Source organism: Salvelinus fontinalis, chromosome 14 (assembly GCF_029448725.1).
Source record: "Salvelinus fontinalis isolate EN_2023a chromosome 14, ASM2944872v1, whole genome shotgun sequence".
NCBI classification, from domain to species: Eukaryota; Metazoa; Chordata; class Actinopteri; order Salmoniformes; family Salmonidae; genus Salvelinus; species Salvelinus fontinalis.
The window spans coordinates 12,225,732-12,240,401 of record NC_074678.1 but is presented as its reverse complement, the minus strand read 5'-3'; the positions used below and the strand labels follow the sequence as shown (position 1 = coordinate 12,240,401).

The window sequence follows — 14,670 nt, the reverse complement described above, 5'->3', positions numbered from 1 at the left end:
GATGGCTGCATTAAACACACTGACCTGTAGCTCAGCTGTGATGGCTGCATTAAACACACTGACCTGTAGCTCAGCTGTGACGGCTGCATTGAGAGCATTAAACACACTGACCTGTAGCTCAGCTGTGATGGCTGCATTGAGAGCATTAAACACACTGACCTGTAGCTCAGCTGTGATGGCTACATTGAGAGCATTAAACACACTGACCTGTAGCTCAGCTGTGATGGCTGCATTGAGAGCATTAAACACACTGACCTGTAGCTCAGCTGTGACGGCTGCATTGAGAGCATTAAACACACTGACCTGTAGCTCAGCTGTGATGGCTGCATTGAGAGCATTAAACACACTGACCTGTAGCTCAGCTGTGATGGCTGCATTAAACACACTGACCTGTAGCTCCGCTGTGACGGCTGCATTGAGAGCATTAAACACACTGACCTGTAGCTCAGCTGTGACGGCTGCATTGAGAGCATTAAACACACTGACCTGTAGCTCAGCTGTGACGGCTGCATTGAGAGCATTAAACACACTGACCTGTAGCTCAGCTGTGACGGCTGCATTGAGAGCATTAAACACACTGACCTGTAGCTCAGCTGTGACGGCTGCATTGAGAACATTAAACACACTGACCTGTAGCTCAGCTGTGATGGCTGCATTGAGAGCAGTAAACACACTGACCTGTAGCTCAGCTGTGATGGCTGCATTGAGAGCATTAAACACACTGACCTGTAGCTCAGCTGTGATGGCTGCATTAAACACACTGACCTGTAGCTCAGCTGTGATGGCTGCATTAAACACACTGACCTGTAGCTCAGCTGTGATGGCTGCATTAAACACATCGACCTGTAGCTCAGCTGTGACGGCTGCATTGAGAGCAGTAAACACAGTGACCTGTAGCTCAGCTGTGACGGCTGCATTGAGAGCAGTAAACACAGTGACCTGTAGCTCAGCTGTGACGGCTGCATTAAACACACTGACCTGTAGCTCAGCTGTGATGGCTGCATTGAGAGCATTAAACACACTGACCTGTAGCTCAGCTGTGATGGCTACATTGAGAGCATTAAACACACTGACCTGTAGCTCAGCTGTGACGGCTGCATTAAACACACTGACCTGTAGCTCAGCTGTGATGGCTGCATTGAGAGCATTAAACACACTGACCTGTAGCTCAGCTGTGACGGCTGCATTGAGAGCATTAAACACACTGACCTGTAGCTCAGCTGTGATGGCTGCATTAAACACACTGACCTGTAGCTCAGCTGTGATGGTTGCATTAAACACACTGACCTGTAGCTCAGCTGTGATGGCTGCATTGAGAGCATTAACACACTGACCTGTAGCTCAGCTGTGATGGCTGCATTGAGAGCATTAAACACACTGACCTGTAGCTCAGCTGTGATGGCTGCATTGAGAGCAGACTCCAGCCCTCCGTCCGCCATCAGACTGCTGACCAACAGGTCGATCATGAAGCGACGTCCAGGACTGACGCTCATCTCGTTACCAGATGCTGAAGACAGAGAGACAAACCACCGAGCAACTCAAAACACACTAAAATACTGAGGACAGAGAGACAAACCACCGAGCAACTCAAAACACACTAAAACACTGAGGACAGAGAGACAAACCACCGAGCAACTCAAAACACACTAAAATACTGAGGACAGAGAGACAAACCACCGAGCAACTCAAAACACACTAAAATACTGAGGACAGAGAGACAAACCACCGAGCAACTCAAAACACACTAAAACACTGAGGACAGAGAGACAAACCACCGAGCAACTCAAAACACACTAAAATACTGAGGACAGAGAGACAAACCACCGAGCAACTCAAAACACACTAAAATACTGAGGACAGAGAGACAAACCACCGAGCAACTCAAAACACACTAAAACACTGAGGACAGAGAGACAAACCACCGAGCAACTCAAAACACACTAAAATACTGAGGACAGAGAGACAAACCACTGAGCAACTCAAAACACACTAAAAATGCGCTATACATTAAGTTGTTATTCGATAATAGTGTCTGCTAAGAGGAGAACTGACCGGTGTTGGGTAGTAGCGAGGACAGTGCCCTGGCCCTCTCCTCCGCAGTAGGGAGCAGCACTGACCAGCCACTCTGGAGCACGGCCTGGGCAGCTGATTGGATGGTGTTGAGGACGCCGGCGTTGGAGGCTAGCGTCACTACGGTCTGTTTCAGGTTGTTGAGCAGCCCGCTGCCCAGCCCCAGACCCAACTCCTCAGGGTCCATCTGGTTACTGATGGCTGCATGGAGCTAGGGACAAGACAAAAAATAAATCAGACTACACATTCTCAAGTTTGTAGAAAACCATTTGAAACACCTTCTAAAAGACAATTTTCATATATCAGACACATCAAGTCATCCGGAACAGTCTATAAAGACATGAACCTCATCTTGTAGTGTTGTAGAAGCGCCGAGTAAAAAGCCTCCTTACCTGAAGCCTGAGCAGGTTAAGGGAGGCGACCACCATGCACTCCTTCTCTTGCGGCGGGGGCCAATCGGAAGAGCCGTCCATGCCCTCGCTCACCTGCCGCAAGAGCAGATCCAGCTGCTCAAAGGTCACAGGGCACACGTCCACTACGAAGGGCACGCGCTGCCCCACAGACCACTCTGAGCAGGACGACCACGCAAAGCTCTACAGACACAAGACCAGCAGAAAGCAGACAGGGGTCAGTGTCACCCATTAACACAATGGACAGATACTAGAAGGGCACGCGCTGCCCCACAGAACAGGAGGAAGCGTTGCCCCATCCAAGTGTTGCCCCATCCAAGTGTTACCCCATCCCCCATCTAAGTGTTGCCCCATCCCCCATCCAAGTGTTACCCCATCCCCCATCTAAGTGTTGCCCCATCCCCCATCCAAGTGTTGCCCCATCCCCCATCCAAGTGTTGCCCCATCCAAGTGTTGCCCCATCCCCCATCCAAGTGTTGCCCCATCCAAGTGTTGCCCCACCCCCCATCCAAGTGTTGCCCCATCCAAGTGTTGCCCCATCCCCCATCCAAGTGTTGCCCCACCCCCCATCCAAGTGTTGCCCCATCATAGTGTTGCCCCATCCAAGTGTTGCCCCATGCCCCATCCAAGTGTTGCCCCATGCCCCATCCAAGTGTTGCCCCATCCCCCATCCAAGTGTGGCCCCATCCCCCATCCAAGTGTTGCCCCATGCCCCATCCAAGTGTTGCCCCATCCCCCATCCAAGTGTTGCCCCATCCAAGTGTTGCCCCATCCCCCATCCAAGTGTTGCCCCATCCAAGTGTTGCCCCACCCCCCATCCAAGTGTTGCCCCATCCAAGTGTTGCCCCATCCCCCATCCAAGTGTTGCCCCATCATAGTGTTGCCCCATCCAAGTGTTGCCCCATGCCCCATCCAAGTGTTGCCCCATGCCCCATCCAAGTGTTGCCCCATCCCCCATCCAAGTGTGGCCCCATCCCCCATCCAAGTGTTGCCCCATGCCCCATCCAAGTGTTGCCCCATCCCCCATCCAAGTGTTGCCCCATCCCCCATCCAAGTGTTGCCCCATCCAAGTGTTGCCCCATCCAAGTGTTGCCCCATCCAAGTGTTGCCCCATCCAAGTGTTGCCCCATCCCAGTGTTGCCCCATCCCCCATCCAAGTGTTGCCCCATCAAAGTGTTGCCCCATCAAAGTGTTGCCCCATCCAAGTGTTGCCCCATCCAAGTGTTGCCCCATCCAAGTGTTGCCCCATCCAAGTGTTGCCCCATCCAAGTGTTGCCCCATCCAAGTGTTGCCCCATCCCAGTGTTGCCCCATCCCAGTGTTGCCCCATCCCAGTGTTGCCCCATCCAAGTGTTGCCCCATCCAAGTGTTGCCCCATCCAAGTGTTGCCCCATCCAAGTGTTGCCCCATCCAAGTGTTGCCCCATCCAAGTGTTGCCCCATCCAAGTGTTGCCCCATCCAAGTGTTGCCCCATCCAAGTGTTGCCCCATCCAAGTGTTGCCCCATCCAAGTGTTGCCCCATCCAAGTGTTGCCCCATCCAAGTGTTGCCCCATCCAAGTGTTGCCCCATCCAAGTGTTGCCCCATCCAAGTGTTGCCCCATCCCCCATCCAAGTTGTCCATCCCAGCTTAACAGCAAAGGTTATCCTTTGTAGTTTCTATATACCTAAACCTTACATTATTCCGCTGGTGAAAGACACCTGAACTCTCTCACCTGTCCTGGCCCACAGGAGACGCCCACTATGTGTTTGGAGTTGAGGCCTGGCAGAGCCTTGGGCTGCTTCTTGTTGGAGAACAGCGTATCAAAGTGCTGGAGCTTGTCGTTGCTGCCCCAGCTGTAGACCTCTCCTTCATCAGTCAGAGCCAGACAGTGAGTGGAGCCGACCGCCACGTCCACCACGTTCTTCCCTAGAGGTAAAGGACAAAGAGACAGGAATACTAAGAGTCCCTCTATATCACTACAATTCCTATAAAATGTGACGGAAGTTCACATTGTTTCCAGAAATCCAGAAAAACACTAGATTATTCTGTATGGGAAAACATAAGTGTAGGTGATAGTCTATGGTATTAACTACAGTCCATGGTATTAACTACAGTCTATGGTATTAACTACAGTCTATGGTATTAACTACAGTCTATGGTATTAACTACAGTCTATGGTATTAACTACAGTCTATGGTATTAACTACAGTCCATGGTATTAACTACAGTCTATGGTATTAACTACAGTCTATGGTATTAACTACAGTCTATGGTATTAACTACAGTCCATGGTATTAACTACAGTCTATGGTATTAACTACAGTCTATGGTATTAACTACAGTCTATGGTATTAACTACAGTCTATGGTATTAACTACAGTCTATGGTATTAACTACAGTCTATGGTATTAACTACAGTCTATGGTATTAACTACAGTCCATGGTATTAACTACAGTCTGTCATGTCTAAGTGTAGGTGACAGTCTATGGTATTAACTACAGTCCATGGTATTAACTACAGTCTATGGTATTAACTACAGTCTATGGTATTAACTACAGTCTATGGTATTAACTACAGTCTATGGTATTAACTACAGTCTATGGTATTAACTACAGTCCATGGTATTAACTACAGTCTGTCATGTCTAAGTGTAGGTGATAGTCTATGGTATTAACTACAGTCTATGGTATTAACTACAGTCTATGGTATTAACTACAGTCTATGGTATTAACTACAGTCCATGGTATTAACTACAGTCCATGGTATTAACTACAGTCTATGGTATTAACTACAGTCTGTCATGTCTAAGTGTAGGTGATAGTCTATGGTATTAACTACAGTCTATGGTATTAACTACAGTCCATGGTATTAACTACAGTCCATGGTATTAACTACAGTCCATGGTATTAACTACAGTCCATGGTATTAACTACAGTCCATGGTATTAACTACAGTCTATGGTATTAACTACAGTCTATGGTATTAACTACAGTCTATGGTATTAACTACAGTCTGTCATGTCTAAGTGTAGGTGACAGTCTATGGTATTAACTACAGTCCATGGTATTAACTACAGTCTGTCATATCTAAGTGTAGGTGACAGTCTATGGTATTAACTACAGTCTATGGTATTAACTACAGTCTATGGTATTAACTACAGTCTATGGTATTAACTACAGTCTATGGTATTAACTACAGTCTGTGGTATTAACTACAGTCTGTGGTATTAACTACAGTCTATGGTATTAACTACAGTCTGTGGTATTAACTACAGTCTATGGTATTAACTACAGTCTATGGTATTAACTACAGTCTGTGGTATTAACTACAGTCTGTGGTATTAACTACAGTCTGTGGTATTAACTACAGTCTATGGTATTAACTACAGTCTATGGTATTAACTACAGTCCATGGTATTAACTACAGTCTATGGTATTAACTACAGTCTGTCATGTCTAAGTGTAGGTGGTAGTCTATGGTATTAACTACAGTCTATGGTATTAACTACAGTCTATGGTATTAACTACAGTCTATGGTATTAACTACAGTCTATGGTATTAACTACAGTCTATGGTATTAACTACAGTCTATGGTATTAACTACAGTCTGTCATGTCTAAGTGTAGGTGATAGTCTATGGTATTAACTACAGTCTATGGTATTAACTACAGTCTATGGTATTAACTACAGTATATGGTATTAACTACAGTCTGTCATGTCTAAGTGTAGGTGATAGTCTATGGTATTAACTACAGTCTGTCATGTCTAAGTGTAGGTGATAGTCTATGGTATTAACTACAGTCTGTGGTATTAACTACAGTATGTGGTATTAACTACAGTCTATGGTATTAACTACAGTCTATGGTATTAACTAGTCTGTCATGTCAAAGTGTAGGTGATAGTCTATGGTATTAACTACAGTCTGTCATGTCTAAGTGTAGGTGACAGTCTATGGTATTAACTACAGTCCATGGTATTAACTACAGTCTGTCATGTCTAAGTGTAGGTGGTAGTCTATGGTATTAACTACAGTCTATGGTATTAACTACAGTCCATGGTATTAACTACAGTCTGTCATGTCTAAGTGTAGGTGATAGTCTATGGTATTAACTACAGTCTATGGTATTAACTACAGTCTATGGTATTAACTACAGTCCATGGTATTAACTACAGTCCATGGTATTAACTACAGTCTATGGTATTAACTACAGTCTATGGTATTAACTACAGTCTATGGTATTAACTACAGTCTGTCATGTCTAAGTGTAGGTGACAGTCTATGGTATTAACTACAGTCCATGGTATTAACTACAGTCTGTCATGTCTAAGTGTAGGTGACAGTCTATGGTATTAACTACAGTCTATGGTATTAACTACAGTCTATGGTATTAACTACAGTCTATGGTATTAACTACAGTCTATGGTATTAACTACAGTCTGTGGTATTAACTACAGTCTATGGTATTAACTACAGTCTGTGGTATTAACTACAGTCTGTGGTATTAACTACAGTCTGTGGTATTAACTACAGTCTATGGTATTAACTACAGTCCATGGTATTAACTACAGTCCATGGTATTAACTACAGTCTGTCATGTCTAAGTGTAGGTGGTAGTCTATGGTATTAACTACAGTCTATGGTATTAACTACAGTCTATGGTATTAACTACAGTCTATGGTATTAACTACAGTCTATGGTATTAACTACAGTCTGTCATGTCTAAGTGTAGGTGATAGTCTATGGTATTAACTACAGTCTATGGTATTAACTACAGTCTATGGTATTAACTACAGTATATGGTATTAACTACAGTCTGTCATGTCTAAGTGTAGGTGATAGTCTATGGTATTAACTACAGTCTATGGTATTAACTACAGTCTATGGTATTAACTACAGTATATGGTATTAACTACAGTCTGTCATGTCTAAGTGTAGGTGATAGTCTATGGTATTAACTACAGTCTATGGTATTAACTACAGTCTATGGTATTAACTACAGTCTGTGGTATTAACTACAGTCTGTGGTATTAACTACAGTCTATGGTATTAACTACAGTCTATGGTATTAACTACAGTCTGTCATGTCTAAGTGTAGGTGGTAGTCTATGGTATTAACTACAGTCTATGGTATTAACTACAGTCTATGGTATTAACTACAGTCTATGGTATTAACTACAGTCTATGGTATTAACTACAGTCTATGGTATTAACTACAGTCTGTCATGTCTAAGTGTAGGTGATAGTCTATGGTATTAACTACAGTCTATGGTATTAACTACAGTCTATGGTATTAACTACAGTCTGTCATGTCTAAGTGTAGGTGACAGTCTATGGTATTAACTACAGTCCATGGTATTAACTACAGTCTGTCATGTCTAAGTGTAGGTGACAGTCTATGGTATTAACTACAGTCTATGGTATTAACTACAGTCTATGGTATTAACTACAGTCTATGGTATTAACTACAGTCTATGGTATTAACTACAGTCTATGGTATTAACTACAGTCTATGGTATTAACTACAGTCTATGGTATTAACTACAGTCTGTGGTATTAACTACAGTCTATGGTATTAACTACAGTCTATGGTATTAACTAGTCTGTCATGTCTAAGTGTAGGTGGTAGTCTATGGTATTAACTACAGTCTATGGTATTAACTACAGTCTATGGTATTAACTACAGTCTGTCATGTCTAAGTGTAGGTGATAGTCTATGGTATTAACTACAGTCCATGGTATTAACTACAGTCCATGGTACTAACTACAGTCCATGATATTAACTACAGTCCATGGTATTAACTACAGTCCATGGTATTAACTAGAGTCCATGGTATTAACTACAGTCTATGGTATTAACTACAGTCTATGGTATTAACTACAGTCCATGGTATTAACTAGAGTCCATGGTATTAACTACAGTCTATGGTATTAACTACAGTCTATGGTATTAACTACAGTCTATGGTATTAACTACAGTCTATGGTATTAACTACAGTCTGTCATGTCTAAGTGTAGGTGATAGTCTATGGTATTAACTACAGTCTGTCACGTCTAAGTGTAGGTGATAGTCTATGGTATTAACTACAGTCTATGGTATTAACTACAGTCTGTGGTATTAACTACAGTCTATGGTATTAACTACAGTCTGTCATGTCTAAGTGTAGGTGGTAGTCTATGGTATTAACTACAGTCTGTCATGTCTAAGTGTAGGTGATAGTCTATGGTATTAACTACAGTCTATGGTATTAACTACAGTCTGTGGTATTAACTACAGTCCATGGTATTAACTACAGTCCATGGTATTAACGACAGTCCATGGTATTAACTACAGTCCATGGTATTAACTACAGTCCATGGTATTAACTACAGTCCATGGTATTAACGACAGTCCATGGTATTAACTACAGTCCATGGTATTAACTACAGTCTATGGTATTAACTACAGTCTATGGTATTAACTACAGTCTATGGTATTAACTACAGTCTATGGTATTAACTACAGTCTATGGTATTAACTACAGTCTATGGTATTAACTACAGTCTGTCATGTCTAAGTGTAGGTGACAGTCTATGGTATTAACTACAGTCCATGGTATTAACTACAGTCTGTCACGTCTAAGTGTAGGTGGTAGTCTATGGTATTAACTACAGTCTATGGTATTAACTACAGTCTATGGTATTAACTACAGTCCATGGTATTAACTACAGTCTGTCACGTCTAAGTGTAGGTGGTAGTCTATGGTATTAACTACAGTCTATGGTATTAACTACAGTCTATGGTATTAACTACAGTCCATGGTATTAACTACAGTCTATGGTATTAACTACAGTCTATGGTATTAACTACAGTCTATGGTATTAACTACAGTCTATGGTATTAACTACAGTCTATGGTATTAACTACAGTCCATGGTATTAACTACAGTCTATGGTATTAACTACAGTCTATGGTATTAACTACAGTCTATGGTATTAACTACAGTCTATGGTATTAACTACAGTCTATGGTATTAACTACAGTCCATGGTATTAACTACAGTCTGTCACGTCTAAGTGTAGGTGGTAGTCGCCTGAAAATGTAGTCAAACTTTATTGAGCTTCACCATCTGTCAGTCTGACGGACGAATCTTATTTTGGCAGATGCCAGGAGAACGCTTCCTGCCCCAATGAATAGTGCCAACTGTAAAGTTTGGTGGAGGAGGAATAATGGTCTGGGGCAGTTTTTCATGGTTCGGGCCCAGTAGTTCCAGTGAAGGGAAATCTTAACGCTACAGCTTACATTGACATTCTAGATGATTCTGTGCTTCCAACTTTGTGGCAACAGTTTGGGGAAGGCCCTTTCCTGTTTCAGCATGACAATGCCCCCATGCACAAAGCGAGGTCCATACAGAAATGTTGTTGAGATCAGTGTTGAAGAACTTGACTGGCCTGCACAGAGCCTTGACCTCAACCCCATCGAACACCTTTGGGATGAATTGGAACACCGACTGTGAGTCAGGCCTAATCACCCAACATCAGTGCTCAACCTCACTAATGCTCTTGTGGCTGAATGGAAGCAAGTCCCTGCAGCAATGTTCCAACATCTAGTGGAAAGCCTTCCCAGAAGAGTGGAGGCTGTTATAGCAGCAATGTTCCAACGTCTAGTGGAAAGCCTTCCCAGAAGACTGGAGGCTGTTATAGCAGCAATGTTCCAACATCTAGTGGAAAGCCTTCCCAGAAGACTGGAGGCTGTTATAGCAGCAATGTTCCAACATCTAGTGGAAACCTTCCCAGAAGAGTGGAGGCTGTTATAGCAGCAATGTTCCAACATCTAGTGGAAAGCCTTCCCAGAAGAGTGGAGGCTGTTATAGCAGCAATGTTCCAACATCTAGTGGAAAGCCTTCCCAGAAGAGTGGAGGCTGTTATAGCAGCAATGTTCCAACATCTAGTGGAAAGCCTTCCCAGAAGAGTGGAGGCTGTTATAGCAGCAATGTTCCAACATCTAGTGGAAAGCCTTCCCAGAAGAGTGGAGGCTGTTATAGCAGCAATGTTCCAACATCTAGTGGAAAGCCTTCCCAGAAGAGTGGACAGGAGACCAAGACCCGTGTCTGTTGTTCTGACAGGAGACAAAGACCCGTGTCTGTTGTTCTGACAGGAGACAAAGACCCGTGTCTGTTGTTCTGACAGGAGACAAAGACCCGTGTCTGTTGTTCTGACAGGAGACAAAGACCCGTGTCTGTTGTTCTGACAGGAGACAAAGACCCGTGTCTGTTGTTCTGACAGGAGACAAAGACCCGTGTCTGTTGTTCTGACAGGAGACAAAGACCCGTGTCTGTTGTTCTGACAGGAGACAAAGACCCGTGTCTGTTGTTCTGACAGGAGACAAAGACCCGTGTCTGTTGTTCTGACAGGAGACAAAGACCCGTGTCTGTTGTTCTGGCAGGAGACAAAGACCCGTGTCTGTTGTTCTGACAGGAGACAAAGACCCGTGTCTGTTGTTCTGACAGGAGACAAAGACCCGTGTCTGTTGTTCTGACAGGAGACAAAGACCCGTGTCTGTTGTTCTGACAGGAGACAAAGACCCGTGTCTGTTGTTCTGACAGGAGACAAAGACCCGTGTCTGTTGTTCTGGCAGGAGACAAAGACCCGTGTCTGTTGTTCTGACAGGAGACAAAGACCCGTGTCTGTTGTTCTGACAGGAGACAAAGACCCGTGTCTGTTGTTCTGACAGGAGACAAAGACCCGTGTCTGTTGTTCTGACAGGAGACAAAGACCCGTGTCTGTTGTTCTGACAGGAGACAAAGACCCGTGTCTGTTGTTCTGACAGGAGACAAAGACCCGTGTCTGTTGTTCTGACAGGAGACAAAGACCCGTGTCTGTTGTTCAGACAGGAGACAAAGACCCGTGTCTGTTGTTCAGACAGGAGACAAAGACCCGTGTCTGTTGTTCTGACAGGAGACAAAGACCCGTGTCTGTTGTTCTGACAGGAGACAAAGACCAATCAGAGACTGTCCTACGGATAAAGGCTACTGACCTTGTAGACTGTCCTACGGATAAAGGCTACTGACCTTGTAGACTGTCCTACGGATAAAGGCTACTGACCTTGTAGACTGTCCTACGGATAAAGGCTACTGACCTTGTAGACTGTCCTACGGATAAAGGCTACTGACCTTGTAGACTGTCCTACGGATAAAGGCTACTGACCTTGTAGACAGGCTACTAACCTTGTAGACTGTCCTACGGATAAAGGCTACTAACCTTGTAGACTGTCCTACGGATAAAGGCTACTAACCTTGTAGACTGTCCTACGGATAAAGGCTACTGACCTTGTAGACTGTCCTACGGATAAAGGCTACTGACCTTGTAGACAGGCTACTAACCTTGTAGACTGTCCTACGGATAAAGGCTACTGACCTTGTAGACTGTCCTACGGATAAAGGCTACTAACCTTGTAGACTGTCCTACGGATAAAGGCTACTAACCTTGTAGACTGTCCTACGGATAAAGGCTACTAACCTTGTAGACTGTCCTACGGATAAAGGCTACTGACCTTGTAGACAGGCTACTAACCTTGTAGACTGTCCTACGGATAAAGGCTACTGACCTTGTAGACTGTCCTACGGATAAAGGCTACTAACCTTGTAGACTGTCCTACGGATAAAGGCTACTGACCTTGTAGACTGTCCTACGGATAAAGGCTACTAACCTTGTAGACTGTCCTACGGATAAAGGCTACTAACCTTGTAGACTGTCCAGCAGTTTGGGGTAACGGACATGTTCCTCTGTGCCGTGCCCGAGGCGCTGGTTATCTCCCTTCCCCCAGGTGTACACCTGTCCATCCTTGGTCTGGGCTACAGAGAACTGACTCCCACAGCACACCTTCACTATATCCAGGTCCTGAAGCTTCTCCACCAGCTTCGGGGTCTTACAGCCGTCGCTGCCTCCACGACCCAGCTTCCCGTAGTCCCCATCCCCCCACGACCACACCCGGCCTGGAGGGAGAGACAAGGGAGGGGGGTAAAGGAGCTAACATTACAATGGGGTCAAATATGGAAAAAGGTGTGACACCTTCAAATTGTGAGGAAATACTCTGTCTACTACAGGCACATACTCTGTCTACTACAGGCACATACTCTGTCTACTACAGGCACATACTCTGTCTACTACAGGCACATACTCTGTCTACTACAGGCACATACTCTGTCTACTACAGGCACATACTCTGTCCTACTACAGGCACATACTCTGTCTACTACAGGCACATACTCTGTCTACTACAGGCACATACTCTGTCTACTACAGGCACATACTCTGTCTACTACAGGCACATACTCTGTCCTACTACAGGCACATACTCTGTCCTACTACAGGCACATACTCTGTCCTACTACAGGCACATACTCTGTCTATTACAGGCACATACTCTGTCTACTACAGGCACATACTCTGTCCTACTACAGGCACATACTCTGTCCTACTACAGGCACATACTCTGTCTACTACAGGCACATACTCTGTCCTACTACAGGCACATACTCTGTCTACTACAGGCCCATACTCTGTCTACTACAGGCCCATACTCTGTCTACTACAGGCCCATACTCTGTCCTACTACAGGCACATACTCTGTCTACTACAGGCACATACTCTGTCCTACTACAGGCACATACTCTGTCCTACTACAGGCACATACTCTGTCTACTACAGGCACATACTCTGTCTACTACAGGCACATACTCTGTCTACTACAGGCACATACTCTGTCTACTACAGGCACATACTCTGTCTACTACAGGCACATACTCTGTCCTACTACAGGCACATACTCTGTCCTACTACAGGCCCATACTCTGTCTACTACAGGCCCATACTCTGTCTACTACAGGCCCATACTCTGTCTACTACAGGCCCATACTCTGTCTACTACAGGCCCATACTCTGTCTACTACAGGCCCATACTCTGTCTACTACAGGCCCATACTCTGTCCTACTACAGGCCCATACTCTGTCTACTACAGGCCCATACTCTGTCCTACTACAGGCACATACTCTGTCCTACTACAGGCACATACTCTGTCTACTACAGGCACATACTCTGTCCTACTACAGGCACATACTCTGTCCTACTACAGGCACATACTCTGTCCTACTACAGGCACATACTCTGTCCTACTACAGGCACATACTCTGTCTACTACAGGCACATACTCTGTCTACTACAGGCACATACTCTGTCTACTACAGGCACATACTCTGTCCTACTACAGGCACATACTCTGTCCTACTACAGGCACATACTCTGTCCTACTACAGGCACATACTCTGTCCTACTACAGGCACATACTCTGTCCTACTACAGGCACATACTCTGTCTACTACAGGCACATACTCTGTCTACTACAGGCACATACTCTGTCTACTACAGGCACATACTCTGTCTACTACAGGCACATACTCTGTCTACTACAGGCACATACTCTGTCCTACTACAGGCACATACTCTGTCCTACTACAGGCACATACTCTGTCCTACTACAGGCACATACTCTGTCCTACTACAGGCACATACTCTGTCCTACTACAGGCACATACTCTGTCCACTACAGGCACATACTCTGTCTACTACAGGCACATACTCTGTCTACTACAGGCACATACTCTGTCTACTACAGGCACATACTCTGTCTACTACAGGCACATACTCTGTCTACTACAGGCACATACTCTGTCTACTACAGGCACATACTCTGTCTACTACAGGCACATACTCTGTCTATTACAGGCACATACTCTGTCTACTACAGGCAAATACTCTGTCTTACAACTTTCAATCAAAAAGTGTGTCACATTAATTAACATATATGACAGTGAAGGATAAGTCCCATAAACATTCCATAGTAATTGATCCTAGTGTCTCAGACCCCAGTAGTAATTGATCCTCGTGTCTCAGACCCCAGTAGTAATTGATCCTAGTGTCTCAGACCCCAGTAGTAATTGATCCTAGTGTCTCAGACCCCAGTAGTAATTGATCCTCGTGTCTCAGACCCCAGTAGTAATTGATCCTAGTGTCTCAGACCCCAGTAGTAATTGATCCTAGTGTCTCAGACCCCAGTAGTAATTGATCCTCGTGTCTCAGACCCCAGTAGTAATTGATCCTAGTGTCTCAGACCCCAGTAGTAATTGATCCTAGTGTCTCAGACCCCAGTAGTAACTGATCCTAGTGTCTCAGA

At 44.6% G+C, this 14,670-nt stretch overlaps 1 protein-coding gene across 1 annotated transcript in view; it reads right to left on the bottom strand.

Moving 5' to 3' along the window:
- Nucleotides 1-14,670, bottom strand: part of herc2 (HECT and RLD domain containing E3 ubiquitin protein ligase 2) — a 341,136-nt gene that overhangs the window by 272,168 nt on the left and 54,298 nt on the right. Inside the window, exons 15-19 of the mRNA XM_055943959.1 lie at nucleotides 12,181-12,432; nucleotides 4,193-4,386; nucleotides 2,463-2,663; nucleotides 2,053-2,281; nucleotides 1,383-1,507 (exon numbers count right to left, since the gene is read on the bottom strand). Coding sequence (XP_055799934.1) covers nucleotides 1,383-1,507; nucleotides 2,053-2,281; nucleotides 2,463-2,663; nucleotides 4,193-4,386; nucleotides 12,181-12,432 — 1,001 coding nt within the window. The remainder of the gene's footprint in view (nucleotides 1-1,382; nucleotides 1,508-2,052; nucleotides 2,282-2,462; nucleotides 2,664-4,192; nucleotides 4,387-12,180; nucleotides 12,433-14,670) is intronic.